General features: G+C 42.2%; 2 protein-coding genes across 7 annotated transcripts in view; both read right to left on the minus strand.

Annotated features, from left to right (window-relative positions):
- The window catches only part of ccdc85cb (coiled-coil domain containing 85C, b), a 49818-nt gene extending 43506 nt beyond the window's left edge, over window positions 1-6312 (minus strand). For all 6 annotated transcript variants that reach the window (XM_030720989.1, XM_030720987.1, XM_030720986.1 and 3 more), the window contains exon 1: window positions 4821-6312. In XM_030720989.1, coding sequence (XP_030576849.1) covers window positions 4821-5535 — 715 coding nt within the window. In that variant the 5' untranslated portion in view covers window positions 5536-6312. The remainder of the gene's footprint in view (window positions 1-4820) is intronic.
- A 918-nt stretch (window positions 6313-7230) lies between these two features.
- On the minus strand, window positions 7231-12707 carry LOC115774358 (cholesterol 24-hydroxylase-like). Its single transcript, XM_030721592.1, has 15 exons — window positions 12559-12707; window positions 12410-12487; window positions 12126-12207; window positions 11868-11941; window positions 9945-10031; window positions 9658-9796; window positions 9413-9523; window positions 9159-9321; window positions 8966-9031; window positions 8570-8642; window positions 8126-8210; window positions 7868-7978; window positions 7649-7737; window positions 7471-7537; window positions 7231-7380 (listed from the first exon to the last, which is right to left on the minus strand). The coding sequence occupies exons 1-15, from the start codon at window positions 12705-12707 to the stop codon at window positions 7231-7233; spliced, it is 1524 nt and encodes a 507-aa protein (XP_030577452.1).
- Between the last annotated feature and the right edge of the window lie 713 nt (window positions 12708-13420).

Consider the following 13420-nt stretch of genomic DNA (forward strand, 5'->3'; position numbering starts at 1 on the left):
CAACCCTACAGATCAAATTCAAAGTAGTATCTTGACAAATCTTAATCTCTGGTGAATCACCAACCTATCTAACTGGTTTCTCAGAGCTGTACACACAGCTGTGAGTGAGGTGACAGACTGGGCGGTAACAAGGTCTAAAGAAATGAAAGGAAACTCATCCCAATTCTGTGATGACACAGAGCTGATGAACTACTGAAGCTATCAAGCCAAACCACTAACATGTTAGCCAGCCACTACTGTGTTTTCTCTGCACTGTGGCCTTTACTCCCCTTGTGATGTTTTGTTCTCAGGCTTATACACTATTCCACTCAAGACTTTTATTGAACAAGGAAAATAATCTCTCCAAGCTTGCTAATTGCTCACTAGCCAGCTCATTAACTCAGCTGCTAGCAGGACAAAGTTCTCATTGTTTATTCAGCAGGCAGACTTTCTATCCGCTCTCTTCTTATAAACACTCTGCAAATTTATGCCGCTTTTTGTGTTTATAATGTAACAGAAGAGGATCCACAAAAGAAAATGATGCTCGCAAACTTACTTCCTCCATTTTGGCCTCTCAGGCTCAAAGGTCAGCTCGCTTAAGGATGGCTTGCTGTTAGTGGGGGGTCTCCCATTTTGAATGGGAAACAAACATTTTTGCATTTTGCTTTACTCACAGCAAATAAACCCACCCAGTGCAGCGATTCGACTGGAATGATATGAACTGATGAGAACAAGCCTACGGGAAAAGGGAGGGGAAAACTTTAGTAATCGAAGTAGCCAGCGTTTAAGTATACGTCTGCGGCTGTCAAAGATTGGGCCTGATTCCATATTTCACTGGCCCCAGGCACACACACAATTAAAAGAAAAGCACTTGTGTACCAGGCTGTGTGAAAGTAAAGGATTAACCAGTGGCGCCTACATAGCTGGACTAGAAGTATTTACTGAATCAATGTTTTATTTATTACTATATTAATCTGTATTAGCATGTACATGTCAGCCTTCCGGTGACCATACCGTTATCGCCAAGATGAGTTCATTCCAAACTTCATGAATCGAAGCTGCTAATTTACAAGACTGGTGGCACAATAAAGGTGATAAATGGGGCATATTTTCTGTAGAATGGGAATAATTTATGAGAAGTGAAAGCCACTGCACAGTGGGGCCTGCAATACAGCAGATAGATCTTAAAATGTTACAAGCAGCAAAATATGCTGATGACAGCATAAAGTTCTGTTTCTCCAACTGAGTCTGAGAAACCTGGTCCTCTGGGTTATTTGGACTGCATCCACAGTAAACTCTCTGTCCAGATGAATCTGGGTTTCTAACAACACATCATATCATAATGATGATTTGTGTATCGAGCATCATGTGGCTCCATGGTGGTTAATTACATTACACATGAAAGATCCACAGTTTGATTCAAGGAGGAGACACAAACCCAACCTCAGAGGGCCACAAGCTAGTGCACTCTTTATACCAGTCCCAAGCCTAGAGAAATGGGAAAGGCATCCAGTGTAAAATCTGTGCTAAATTAAATACATGGATCCATCCATTGTGGTGACCCCTTGGGAACAAAGGGAGCAGCTGAAAGCACCTAACTACCATGTAGTGGGCATCCTTGTATAATAGAGGAAAAACATCAATGATAAATCTTGGGCAGTTCGAGAGTTATCAAACTAAAACTGGTTCAGAAACTTTAATTTTAAAGCAGAAAATGTCTTCTGTCCAGATGAGAGTTTTAGCACCTTATTAGATTAGAAATCTCCATAGATGCAGCAGCACAATGAGAAGACATGTGTCTTTGTTTTCCAGAGAAAGAAGGACACGGAGTAACTGACAGGATCCAATCAGAGAGCAAACATGCCTCATTTTCCCAAAAAGCTGGAGTCTGTTGTGTCTGCAGTTTTCAAACTGAAGCAGGTTTTACTAAAAAGGGTTTTCTAAAAAAAAATATATAAATAAATAAATAAAAAATTCAAGAAATTGTGGACACTAGGCATAAACACAGCAACAAGTGCGACAGACTGAGTCTTCAAAAATCAGAGGCGGCTAAAAGGCCAGTGGAATGTGTAAGGGTGTCTGAACAGGGTCAAGGAAGCACTGTTGCAGAGAGGATCCTAATCAGTTCATCTGGACAATGTCAGTGCAGAATTTACCTCTCATTTAGCAACTCTGAGTGTAGCTGTATGAGTTTCAGACAATCTGTGTGGCACTGTAATAGGGCCCAAAGCGAGCTCTATGTGACAGCATCGTGTTTCAGGCGGTCTTTGACTGGAGCTGAAGTCCAGACCACCATAAAGTGAATGCAAACGTTAAGAAGTCTGGAAACACAAGTCACTGTTTTAGATTACAAAACCAAGTGGTACGCAAAGCAACCCCCCAATGCATTTTCTTCTAGTACTTCTAAACAGAAGCCCACACTCTCCTCACAGTTAACAGCGCACACCCTATCCAAGTAAACACACACACACACACACACACACACACACACACACACACACACACACACACACACACACACACACACACAGCTTATATCCACAAAAGAAGAGGAGTTGATTGGGGGAGTAGGGTGGGGTGAATTGGGGTGGGGGGTGAGCCATGTCAGTGCACAAGAAATTCAATTAAGCAGACAGCGGGATAGCTCCGAAACCCAACCTCCTTTGAGCACAATATGCCCTCCAACAATCCCAAACACTCCACTCCCAAGATTCCCAGCCAACCCCTTACCGCCATTCAGCCACTCCCCCAACACCACCATGACCCACTAAAGACCCTTTGCTAGGCTCCCTTTCATGCACCCCCTCTTCCCAGTTGTCTCTTTTGCCTCCAAAGAGATGGAAATCTTTTTAGATGTGCAAGGGCCAAGATGAAAATCTAATTTAATACTTCGCATAAAAACTATGAGGCAACGACATTTAGCTAAAGAAAAAAAAAAAGAAAATAAAAGAAAGTTGCGATAAACACAAAAAAACGTTTTGTTTTTTGTGCACACGCGTGTGTGCGTGCATGTGTGCGTCTGGCAACCTGACAGATGCTGTTCATTTAGCACTTGAGTAGCAGTCCTCGAGCTTGTCTCCTAAATGCCCAGGGGAGCCACTGGCATTTGGACAGCATTAAATAAAAAGCCACTCTGCAGACCTCACACCACGTCCAGATCTGACCTCGCAACATGGCCACTCCGCTCGGATTTCAACCGGCCAATTGAGTAAATCTGTGCCGGTGAAGAAACCCAGTCTCTTCCCGGTCTGGCATGTAACAGGTAGCTTCAGCCAAGTGGTTATTCAAGCAAGGTTTTGAGAATTATTTACTGGGGGAGCGGGGAGAGGTAATGAAACACCTGCTTGTTCGGCATGCTCCTGGGTAAAGCAATCCAACGTGTGTAAATAGCAGCTTAGTATGAGAATAGTATTGCTTTTTCCGACACCTTAGGAAATGTCAATAGTTGTTCTGTTGCCAGACTGAGTTGTTTTACAGCACAAGAACGATTTGTTTAGGACGCGCTAGCACCGGTCTCATTACAAATGCATAGTTTTAACAATGAGATAATAAACCTCTCAAATGAGGCGGCCCTTTCCCATGCCAGTGTATTGTTAGGAATGTGTACATCATTGTCAGTGATGAACACGGCAGAGCCTGAGACTCCAGGCGCACAATGTCACACACATACACACACTGGCTGAGAGAGGCGGTAGGCTTCTGCAGACACAATATGGATGTTACATAATAGCAGCCGAACACAGTCCAAAATGTTGTGTGTTAGCGTGCGAGTGCATGTGCGTGTGCGTGTGTATTTACGGATCAAGGGCTCCCTTATGCATGCAACCGTTCTTTTGTGTTTGTTACCTTCACGGTTTTCCTAGCACACAATTCCAGGAATGTCAATGGATAGCATGTGACCAGTGTGATCTGATTTGAAGCTGCTTGCTTTGAGCCTACATTAGGCTGCTGTTGCCCTGTCCTTGTAAATTGGGGGAAAATAAAAATAAAAGTTTCAGCTAGGTGGAGGATTCCCCCCACACCCACACACACCTCCTACCCCCACCCAATGCACACACAGACACAAACACACACACACACACACACACACACACGTGAGACAGTTTTCTCCTCTTGCCAAACATATCACAGTGGGTTAGGGCCCCATGCGCTTGCTAAACAAGGCTTAGTGCGCTCCTGTTCCATCATGGCTTTTTCATCCCTACATTGCAGCTTTCAGCCATGTATTTAGGTCTTAAAAACAGGGATATTGATTTATGGTCCCAAGCCATGCATTTCAAACGGGGCCCTAAGCAGATATGAGTGCTCTTCCACAGCCAGAGACAACAATGATAATCAGCGAATAACCCTAAGGAGCAAAAAAAAAAAAAAAAAAAAATCAATCTGCTTGATCCCACTTTGAAAGCTATTAAGATAAGTCCCCTTCCTTGAGAACCACAAGTGCAGTGACCTAAATCAGCGCAGACTCAAATGACAGGTTGATGTGGGGCTGAAACAGCCACTTAGAGATGCTGTGTGTGTCATAATCACCCCAATCAAGACTTTACAGTGAGGTTAAGCCAAGACCCCACGGGTGTTAATCCAGCCTAACAATTCTGATCAGCATATGCTGCCACAGCAAGCACATATGTGCACTAACTATACAGCCTGACTGTAGTCATCTATGAGCAGCAAAGCCCAGGAATACAGATGTGATGGCCAATTAGTTATGGCTTAATGAAAGAAGGGTCCAAAAGCTTTTATTTAGGAACTTGTCAATGGCCTGATAGCTGGGATTCTATGATATGGGCCATGCATGATGATTGTGGCACCCACGTGTGTTTACAAGTGCATGTACTCACCGTTAAGTCCATTGGGGATGCTTCTGTGATGATGTGGTGCCGACAGGTCGTCCATGGATCTTCTCATCGTGGGGCCCAACTTACTGTTCTCTGAGGGCTTGTGTATGTGGTTGTGATTGTGGTGGTCGGGGCTGCCAGCGCTACCTGTACTAGATGTGCTACTCCCATCTCCAACATCTCTGACCGTGCTGGTGCCCCCGTTCAGGTTGGTCAAGCTGGACTGGCTGTCTATAGAGCTCCTGGACCCTGCCCCATTCCTCTCTTCATCCAGCATGAGGATGATCTCCTTCAGTTCAGAGTTCTCCCTCAACACAGTCTCCTGGTTGGCCTCCAACTCCTTCAACTTCATCATGTAGGTGCCCACCTCCTTCCACATGGCACTGGCGGTGTAGCGGCCAAAGCGTTGCCACTCCCGGGACAACTTCTTGCCCTTCTGTCTGTCGTCGTCCAGGAAGCAGCAAAGCTCCCGGAGCTCATGGTTGTCATCCTGGAGCTTCTGGTTGATCTCCTTGAGGTTCCGGATCTCATGAAGGTGCACCTGCAGCCGCCGGTTGATGTCTTTCATCATGTTGCCATGCTCGATCATCAAGTTCATTTTCTCGCTGTCAACCCTCCGTAATTTCCTAACCAGTTCCTCTTTGCTGCACCGCAGCAGCTCGTCGTCCGTCAGCTGGCTCAGGTCATCCTTCGGCCCCTCGGACGGATTTTTAGCCATGACTATCGCGGCTACGAGTCTCAGTTCGTTTATGCAGCTGCTTGAAATTAACTCTCAAAACTCATTAACCTAACCTCAACTGCGGAATTGTGTTAAAATACGAATACATTGTCCAAAATCTGAAAGTATCGTTAATGCCCTGATCTTCAACAGGCCGATAATAACATGGAAAAAAAAAATATATATATATATATGACTATGATGCGACGGCAACCCGAGGAATAACTGAATGCCACAGACTAATCTGGCAAAAAATACTCACAGAAACAACAGTTGGTACTCACATTCCGTCAGTAACCGACACAACCGACGGGAAATCGATTAACTGTGATTTCCAATCAGGTACCGGACGCAGAGTCCTGTCAGCAAAACACACCGCGACCCATAACAGTGAGCACCGTCTCTGCTGGACACCACTCCATTCAAATGATGGAAAACATGAAACACAACAGCCTGGCTCTTCTTTCTGTTTTAAAAACGTGAATGAAATCAGATTTCACGCAGAACAGCGAATGTTCGCGTAAACACGCAACCTATAGTAAAGCCACTTTTCCCACGGCGGAGCTCTCTCGGACGTGTTTTACCGTCTCCTCTGCTAAACCTCTTTAGTGAGGCGGTGCGTTAGTGGACGGAGGGCTCAATCCTTTCCACCCAGCCAGCTCGGAATTATCAGTGGACCTCCGCCTCCCTCCTCCTCCTTCTTGTCCAAACACTCGGGTTTGAAATCATTCAAGTGGATCTGGCTCAAGACGGCCAATCAAGATGTGCGAGAGAAGTGGGCAGCAGGTAGATGAAAACGTGCGGCGCAGCCTCACAGCGCTCAGGCTCGGCCTTCTTAAAGGTACAGAGGACACGCTCGGGACCGCAAACACAGTGGATTCATTAAATTAAATAAATAAATAAATACACAAATAAATAACAGTCGGACTATGGCTCGTGACTTTTATTTTTTATTATTAAATCAAGCAAACATGTATTATGTACTTTAAAAGACGGTGATTTTCTTTTGATTGCACAGGCCAGTTGAAACGTCTCATTGACGGCATTTAAGCACAGGAAAGCTGCGCTGATTTATTAAGTGGTTCAAAATAATCATTTATTTAAAATGGAAAAATACTTGAACCCATATTGAAAGCAGACTTCAGCTAGAACCGGATTTATCACTTGCAGCAAAGAACTTTGCGATTGCAAAATATGACAAATTATGTTTAAGTGAGAGAGAGCTGATGAGACTTGATGTGCTGACAAGTGTAGTTCTAACAGGCGCTTTAAAGACAGGCTTCTCTGCAAGATCTCAGCGCCCTCATGTGTACATATGAAATCACTGCACTGCAAACGGACTGACGCTCACATTCACCGTTTACAATATTTGTATTACACGCACTAAAAGTTTTGTGGCTCGCTGGTTATAATAAAGTCACTACACAGAGTTTTATGATGACTTTGTGCAAGATTAAATGAACAAGTGTAAATGGCACTAAACCCAGCCCTCCTCAAATTGTTCCTATATTCTCATTATTAATGGAGAAATTATTATTACATTCATTTCATGTGACTATACTGTGTACTTCATTCATGCCTGATATTGTTTCATTAGAAAGATTTTTGAAATCACAGGTTTGAGGCAGTAGTACAGATCAGCCCAGTTTTACCCTATAGACCATTATGGCTTCTTTTTATGTCCTTTATGGCCTTTTAGTCTTTGTAATCCCTGTGGCTCAAAGTGCACACCACTCCACTCTTTGGTTTGAGCGTGGCAATATCCAGGATGTCAAAGGTCTGTCCCGGGACAAGAGTGAAATCAAACCTCTGCAGCAGTTTGGCCAGCACCACTTTAGCCTCCATCTAAAAGAACACAGCAGCACCCACAGAGTTTAGTCAGTGCGTTTATAGGTGAGTGGATAGGTGAACGCTGACTCATTCTGCCATACCCACCTGAGCAAAGTTCTGTCCCAGGCACGAGCGAGGACCGAGGGCAAAAGGGTAGTAGCAGTAATAAGGCCTTGTTGAACAGATAAGAGGCAGCCTCAGTTACTGCACACAATGTTTTATTTTAAATAAGGAATGGCTGCACATAAAAAATGTCAGCATGGTGAAATATTGTGCTACTTACTTGGGAGCATCTGGGTGAAATCTGTCTGGATCAAATTTCAGTGGATCCTTGAAGAATCTGTCCAGCCTCCCACACACATAGGAGCTGAACTGAATATTAGAAGAACTGATTTCACATATTTAATCCATTTTAAACATTTGGTGCCAATTTAGTTTACACATAAAGCTAAAATTCACTTTCTGTTTAGAGCTTGAATCATATTAAAAACAAATGACTCACAACAGCACTGAACCCCCCAGGGATGTGGATACCATCAATGACCATGTCTTCAGCCACATCACGAGATGTGCCCGGAGCTGTGGGGTAAGTTCTCAGAGTCTCTTTCAGCACCTGGGGGGAGATTATGATGTGAGGTGAACACTTTGGGTCACCAACCTATAGTTAAAAAAGTAAAGCACACTGGAAAAGTTCAGAGGAAAGGCAAATATTCCCAAATTGGACTGAGCCCTTTTTCATAAAGTTTTTTATTGCACGTACCTGCGACAGGTAGACCAGTTCTCCTAAGTCGTCATAGCTTATGTCACGTTTCATCCCAATGACATCATCCACCTCTTTCCTTGCTCTGTCAGTAGATAAAGGGAAGCCAATTAAACAGATGAGACAAAGACATATATTTCTGAAAAAAATGCACATGTATTTACACGTCTTTGGGTTTCAGAGATAGCAATATCTGAAATTAGGAATATATTTGATGATGAAATTAGAATAAGGTTTTTTAAGGTCTATCAAAGTCTCAGTAAGACACATCAAGTCCAAGTGTGTCATGACGAGAAGATTTCTGAGGATCTCAGAACTTTTGCTTATTTAGGTCCTCTTTTCTTTACTTGCAGGACATAGGTTTAATCATATATTTCAGGTTATAGTCATGCAAAAATATAGAAAATTTTAAATAAAATTGTTGAGTTCTGTATGTGTTCTTACTTCTCCAGGATTTCAGGATGTCTACCAAGCTCCATGATGCAAAAAGCCAGTTTATTAGCTGTTGTTTCTTGCCCTAGAAAGTTATCAATTTGTCAATATTGCATCAGAAAACCTCAAAATGGACCAACAATGCACAGCTCTCACTTAAAGGTTGTATTCTTAATCTTTATCTCTCTATATTAGTTCAGCATGCTTTGCAGTTACCATTAAACTCCAGCAAACAGCAGCAAGTTACAAATTCACACTGACACTAGTGAGCATATCGTGTAAATCTGAAAATTAACTCGACCCTTTAATGCAGTGAGCTTCATCTTGTGCTACAGAGCAGCACAGCCTTCAGTTTCTTTGTTTGATTTTGAGCATTTCACACATAAAGCTGAAACAAGAGCGACTCACCTGCGATGAAGAATGTCACAAAATTATCCAACATAAATTCCTCGTCTTCTTCAGTCATGCTTTCCTCTGAAATGATAAGAAAATGGGCATATATATTCATATTTTTCATAGTTTTTCACTTTGTCTGTTCACAAAGATGCTATAATGCTGCTCTTATCAAGTCTAATTAAATGTGAAATTTGGTGACCACAACCTTGGCTGGCAGATTTGATGATCTGTGTCAGGATGTCTTTGGGGACCTCGTCACCGTTTTGTATGGCGGTCTTTCTCTCACTGATCCACTTCGCTCCAGTTGTGCGCAGCAGACGGGCCGCTTCCCTCACCTTACTAACATATGCTCTGTTCTTGGGTTTGAACTGGAAAGGCAGACTCAGGGGTTTAATATGTCATATTGTTAACAAAGTTCATGACAGACATACTACGTATTAACAAACAGTGAAGTAATACCTCAAAAAAAGCGTCTCTAATATAATAAGCTATTCCTCTCAGACATGTCTCAATGGCTTTAGGGAAAGGTGAACTATTCTTCAGGAGGTCCAAGTCCACCCCAAAGGCGACCTGAAAAGTATCAAGGACAAACATGCACAGACATGAACTCACACCTAAAACATGATTAGAACCTTTCCAGCTTGTGCCTTCTACAGAGTTAAGAACATGCTGAGGAAACTGTAAAACTTACTGTACTACAATACCTTACTAATAACATCCAGGGTGACACAGTTGACCAGGTGGAGCATATTAGCTTCTGTTTTACTCTCAGCAACCTCTGTGAGTTTATCCATCAGTTTCTCTGCCCTCTCATTGAAGGTTCCCATTAGACCTCTCAGATACCTGGAAGTAACACAAGTTTGAGATGAAGGAACAGCACATAAACAACAAACAACAACACTGATTTTTATCCACTATGACTGTAAATATGGGACATAAACGGGTGGCTGAGCAGACGCGTCATTCTGTCATTTTGTTCTGTTTAACTCACAGGCTGCTGAAGGCAGGGTCCATGATACGGCGCTGTTTGTACCACTGCTCATGATCACGTGCTGTTAACAGACCATTGCCAAAAAACCTTTAAAAAAAAAAAAAAACAAACAAAAAAATAAATAAATAAACAGTTGAGAGAATTTTTTCAAAACAGCAAAAATCTGATTGAAAACCAAATAATTTCACTCAACTAAATCAGATGTTTGACACACTGTGTTATCATAAAGCATGGTTTGTTATTTTCATTGTTAAGCTGGTGCAAGGACAGCTTTACAACATGTTAAGTTGCTGTCGAGTTGCATTGGATGCATGCTTCCCACCAAGCCATGATCTTCAGTGTTAAAAAAATATCCGTATAAAAACAGAAAAATGCGCTGCGGCGCGAGAAAAATAATTTTTTTTTTTTTTTTAAAAGGAAAAATTTCCAATTCATATAAACAAAAACAAACAAACAAAAAGAAAGTAATTGGGCAGAGAGGGACTGCCTCCAGATTAGTAGGCACTCTACTCACTAAGATAGCACCAGCCCACACTTAACCAGGCCCGGCCCTGCTTAGCTTCTGAGATCAGAGAGCAGATGTGCTCAGGATGACGTTTTGACAGGGTACTAATACTTGCTGATGTTTTACACTCATAAAAATAATAGAAATAAAAATTCCTGCTCCAGGTGGAGGAGTTTCGGTATCTTGGGGTCTTGCTCACGAGTGAGCAGAGAAGGGAGCGGGAGATTGGCAGACGGATTGGGGCTGCAGTGATGTGGATGCTGCACCGGTAAAGAGAGAACTGAGTGTAACAAAGAAGCTTGATCTATGTCCCTACCCTCACCTATGGTCATGAACTTTGGGTAGTGACTGAAATAACAAGATTGCAGATACAAGCGGCAGAAATGAGCTTCCTCCGAAGGGTGGCTGGCCTCTTCCTTAGAGATAGGGTGAGGAGTGCAGCCATTCAAGAGGGGCTCAGAGAAGAGCCGCTGCTCTTCCACATCGAAGGGAGCCAGTGGACATCTGACTAGGATGCCTCCTGGACACCTCTTGGGTGAGGTGTTCTGGGCATATCCTACTGGGAGGAGGCCCCGGGGTAGACCCAGGACACGCTGGAGAGATTATATCACTCGGCTGGCCGGGGAACCGCTCGATAAACAGGAAGAGGTGGCTGGGGAGAAAGAGGTCTGGGTTTTACTTATTGGGTTGCTGCCCCCGCACCTGTCCCTGAAAATGGTTGGAAGGAATAAAAAAAATAACCCCACCATTTTTGCAGTGAAAACTTCCAGAATGACACATTTTTGTTATTTAACAAAAAAATACATGCAAAAATTACTTTTTAAGTGTCATTTCACACTCAATGTATGTATTCACAGCAATAAATTAGTATTTAACAGTTTTATCTTTAAAATAAACATGAGATATCTGTGAAATTATGTTACAATTATTTTGTGTGGAGGAAAAAAATCATGTCATTCACAGGACTTTTTCACATAATTTTACTTTAGACATGTTAATTCAGTCTGTTTTTTTTGGGGGGGGGGGTGAGTATTGATAACTTACATATTTAAAAATAACAGGAAAATTCTGTAAAAAAATTATAGACAAAATTCTGTTACATTATAGATTTTTATTGATTTTTACAGTGAAGATGGGCATGGATGTCATGGTAATTTGGAACTTTTACTGATTTATTCAAACTGTTCGCTTTTCCAGGGTGGAATGACTGTACAGAATATATCTTTAATGATTAAAAAACAAAATTAGGCGCAAAAGTTTGAATTGATAATAGATTCTCTCTAATCTACACGGGGTTCAAGCAAATACAAACCATTAAAAAGCCCCAAATCACCATGACATTCATGCCCATCATAAGGATATGTAATCTTATGATCACAACTATACAACAAACCAACTCAGATATTCTGATCAATAACCTGTGACCAAACAGGTTAAAAAGTTTTTTGTAGCCTTGTTTATCTTTGGGGTACTTTGGGGACATCAGGATTTCCTGAAATCAGAAATAAATAGACACAAGCCATTGACAGAGAGGAGAGATAAAACAGCAGAGAAATCGCAATAAATCTCAGATTTCTAGACATTTGTAGACCTAAGCAGACCCTTCATTAATGACACCTAAGTATCTAATGTCAAAATGGCTGTTTTTGAAAAACAGTAATGAAACAGGAGTTTACCTTGGTGGTCTCTGGACAGTACGTACACACTGTGACATAGTGAAGCACATTTAACCTGTAGACAGGCCCATACTTCTTGGCCCTGCAAGTGATATACATGTTCATTAAACCTTTTAACATGATATTAATGGACATGATATCAATAATGCTGATTCCAACAGTTGGTATTGCAAAAGGTATGCAGCAAGTAGTGTAATGTATTTGTTATAGGCAAGAATTAAAGGCAAAATAGGCACTGGAAACAAGAGACAGCAAGCACACAAACTGATTTGTGCTTAACTCACCACTCCAGGAATTTGTCGTGTACATTTCCGTCATTTTTCAACATCTTCACAAGTGTTGGCGACTGTCCGAAGAAAAAACTGGGGAGACAAACTGTACGTCATTCTCAGGTAACGTCCGCACACCTGCTTTAAAGGACTGCTTCACTTACCTGTCTCTTGGCGGCCCGGGTATGTGGTCATACTTCATATGAATGTATTTAATGTACAAGCAGTAGCCGAGAAACGCAATGATCAGCAGAAGGAGCAGAAACATCAGAGCCGGAGCAGCCAAACTCAGAAGTACGCTGAAAACTGCCATCGTGTCCCACAGACGTTTGCGTCACAGTTGGATGACCTTTATGTCAGGCAGTCCACGGTCAGACTGAAAGAAAGAAGTTATCAAGCTGGTTATCAAGCACACTAAAACGGAAGCAGCCTACACTGCTCAAATAATAATAATAAAATAAAGCAACACTCCATCATCAGTATAACACAAAGTCAATCAAACTTCAGGGATATCAATCTGTCCAGTTAGGAAGCAGAAACCACTGTGAATCAGTTTCACCTACTTTGGTGCAAATCAAAGTTGCCCACACGTTCACTGGAGAGGCAACAACGAGAAGACCCACAGAAGGAAAGTGGTTTTGCAGCTGGAGCCCCCAGACCACTGCTCTCTCCTGATTTATCTCAAGTTTTGTTTTTGTCACTGCTGGTAAGCAGGGCGGGCTCCTCCTGCTCCTCCTGTTCCTGGTTCCTCTCCTCCTCCTCTGTGCGCTCTCAAGGATGGAGATTTTTGGTAAAGCGACTCATTTATCCAGGTTAAAAAAGAAACAAACAAAAAAACTCATTAATGTCTTCTTCAAGAGAGATCTGGGCAATTTGCAATTTCTAGCAGAAATTGCAAGAGACACATCACAGTTCTATGAAGCTATTTTAACTGGTCAAAAAGGTCATTATTGAATATATTACAGAACACAGAGTAGAGGAACAATAACACAGTCATAAATATAATTGCAAAACAGGTATTTTCTT

This window comes from Archocentrus centrarchus, chromosome 24 (genome assembly GCF_007364275.1).
Source record: "Archocentrus centrarchus isolate MPI-CPG fArcCen1 chromosome 24, fArcCen1, whole genome shotgun sequence".
Lineage (NCBI taxonomy): Eukaryota > Metazoa > Chordata > Actinopteri > Cichliformes > Cichlidae > Archocentrus > Archocentrus centrarchus.

Bases quoted from the DNA above. Each gene is read 5' to 3' on its own strand.
- LOC115774358 (XM_030721592.1), bottom strand. From the start codon at position 12,707: ATGGCAGTTTTCAGCGTACTTCTGAGTTTGGCTGCTCCGGCTCTGATG. The intron at 8,643-8,965 runs GTGAGTCGCTCT...ATAACTTTCTAG, and splicing joins TGTGACATTCTTCATCGCAG to GGCAAGAAACAACAGCTAAT. The intron at 8,211-8,569 runs GTAAGAACACAT...ATCTACTGACAG, and splicing joins CATCCTGAAATCCTGGAGAA to AGCAAGGAAAGAGGTGGATG.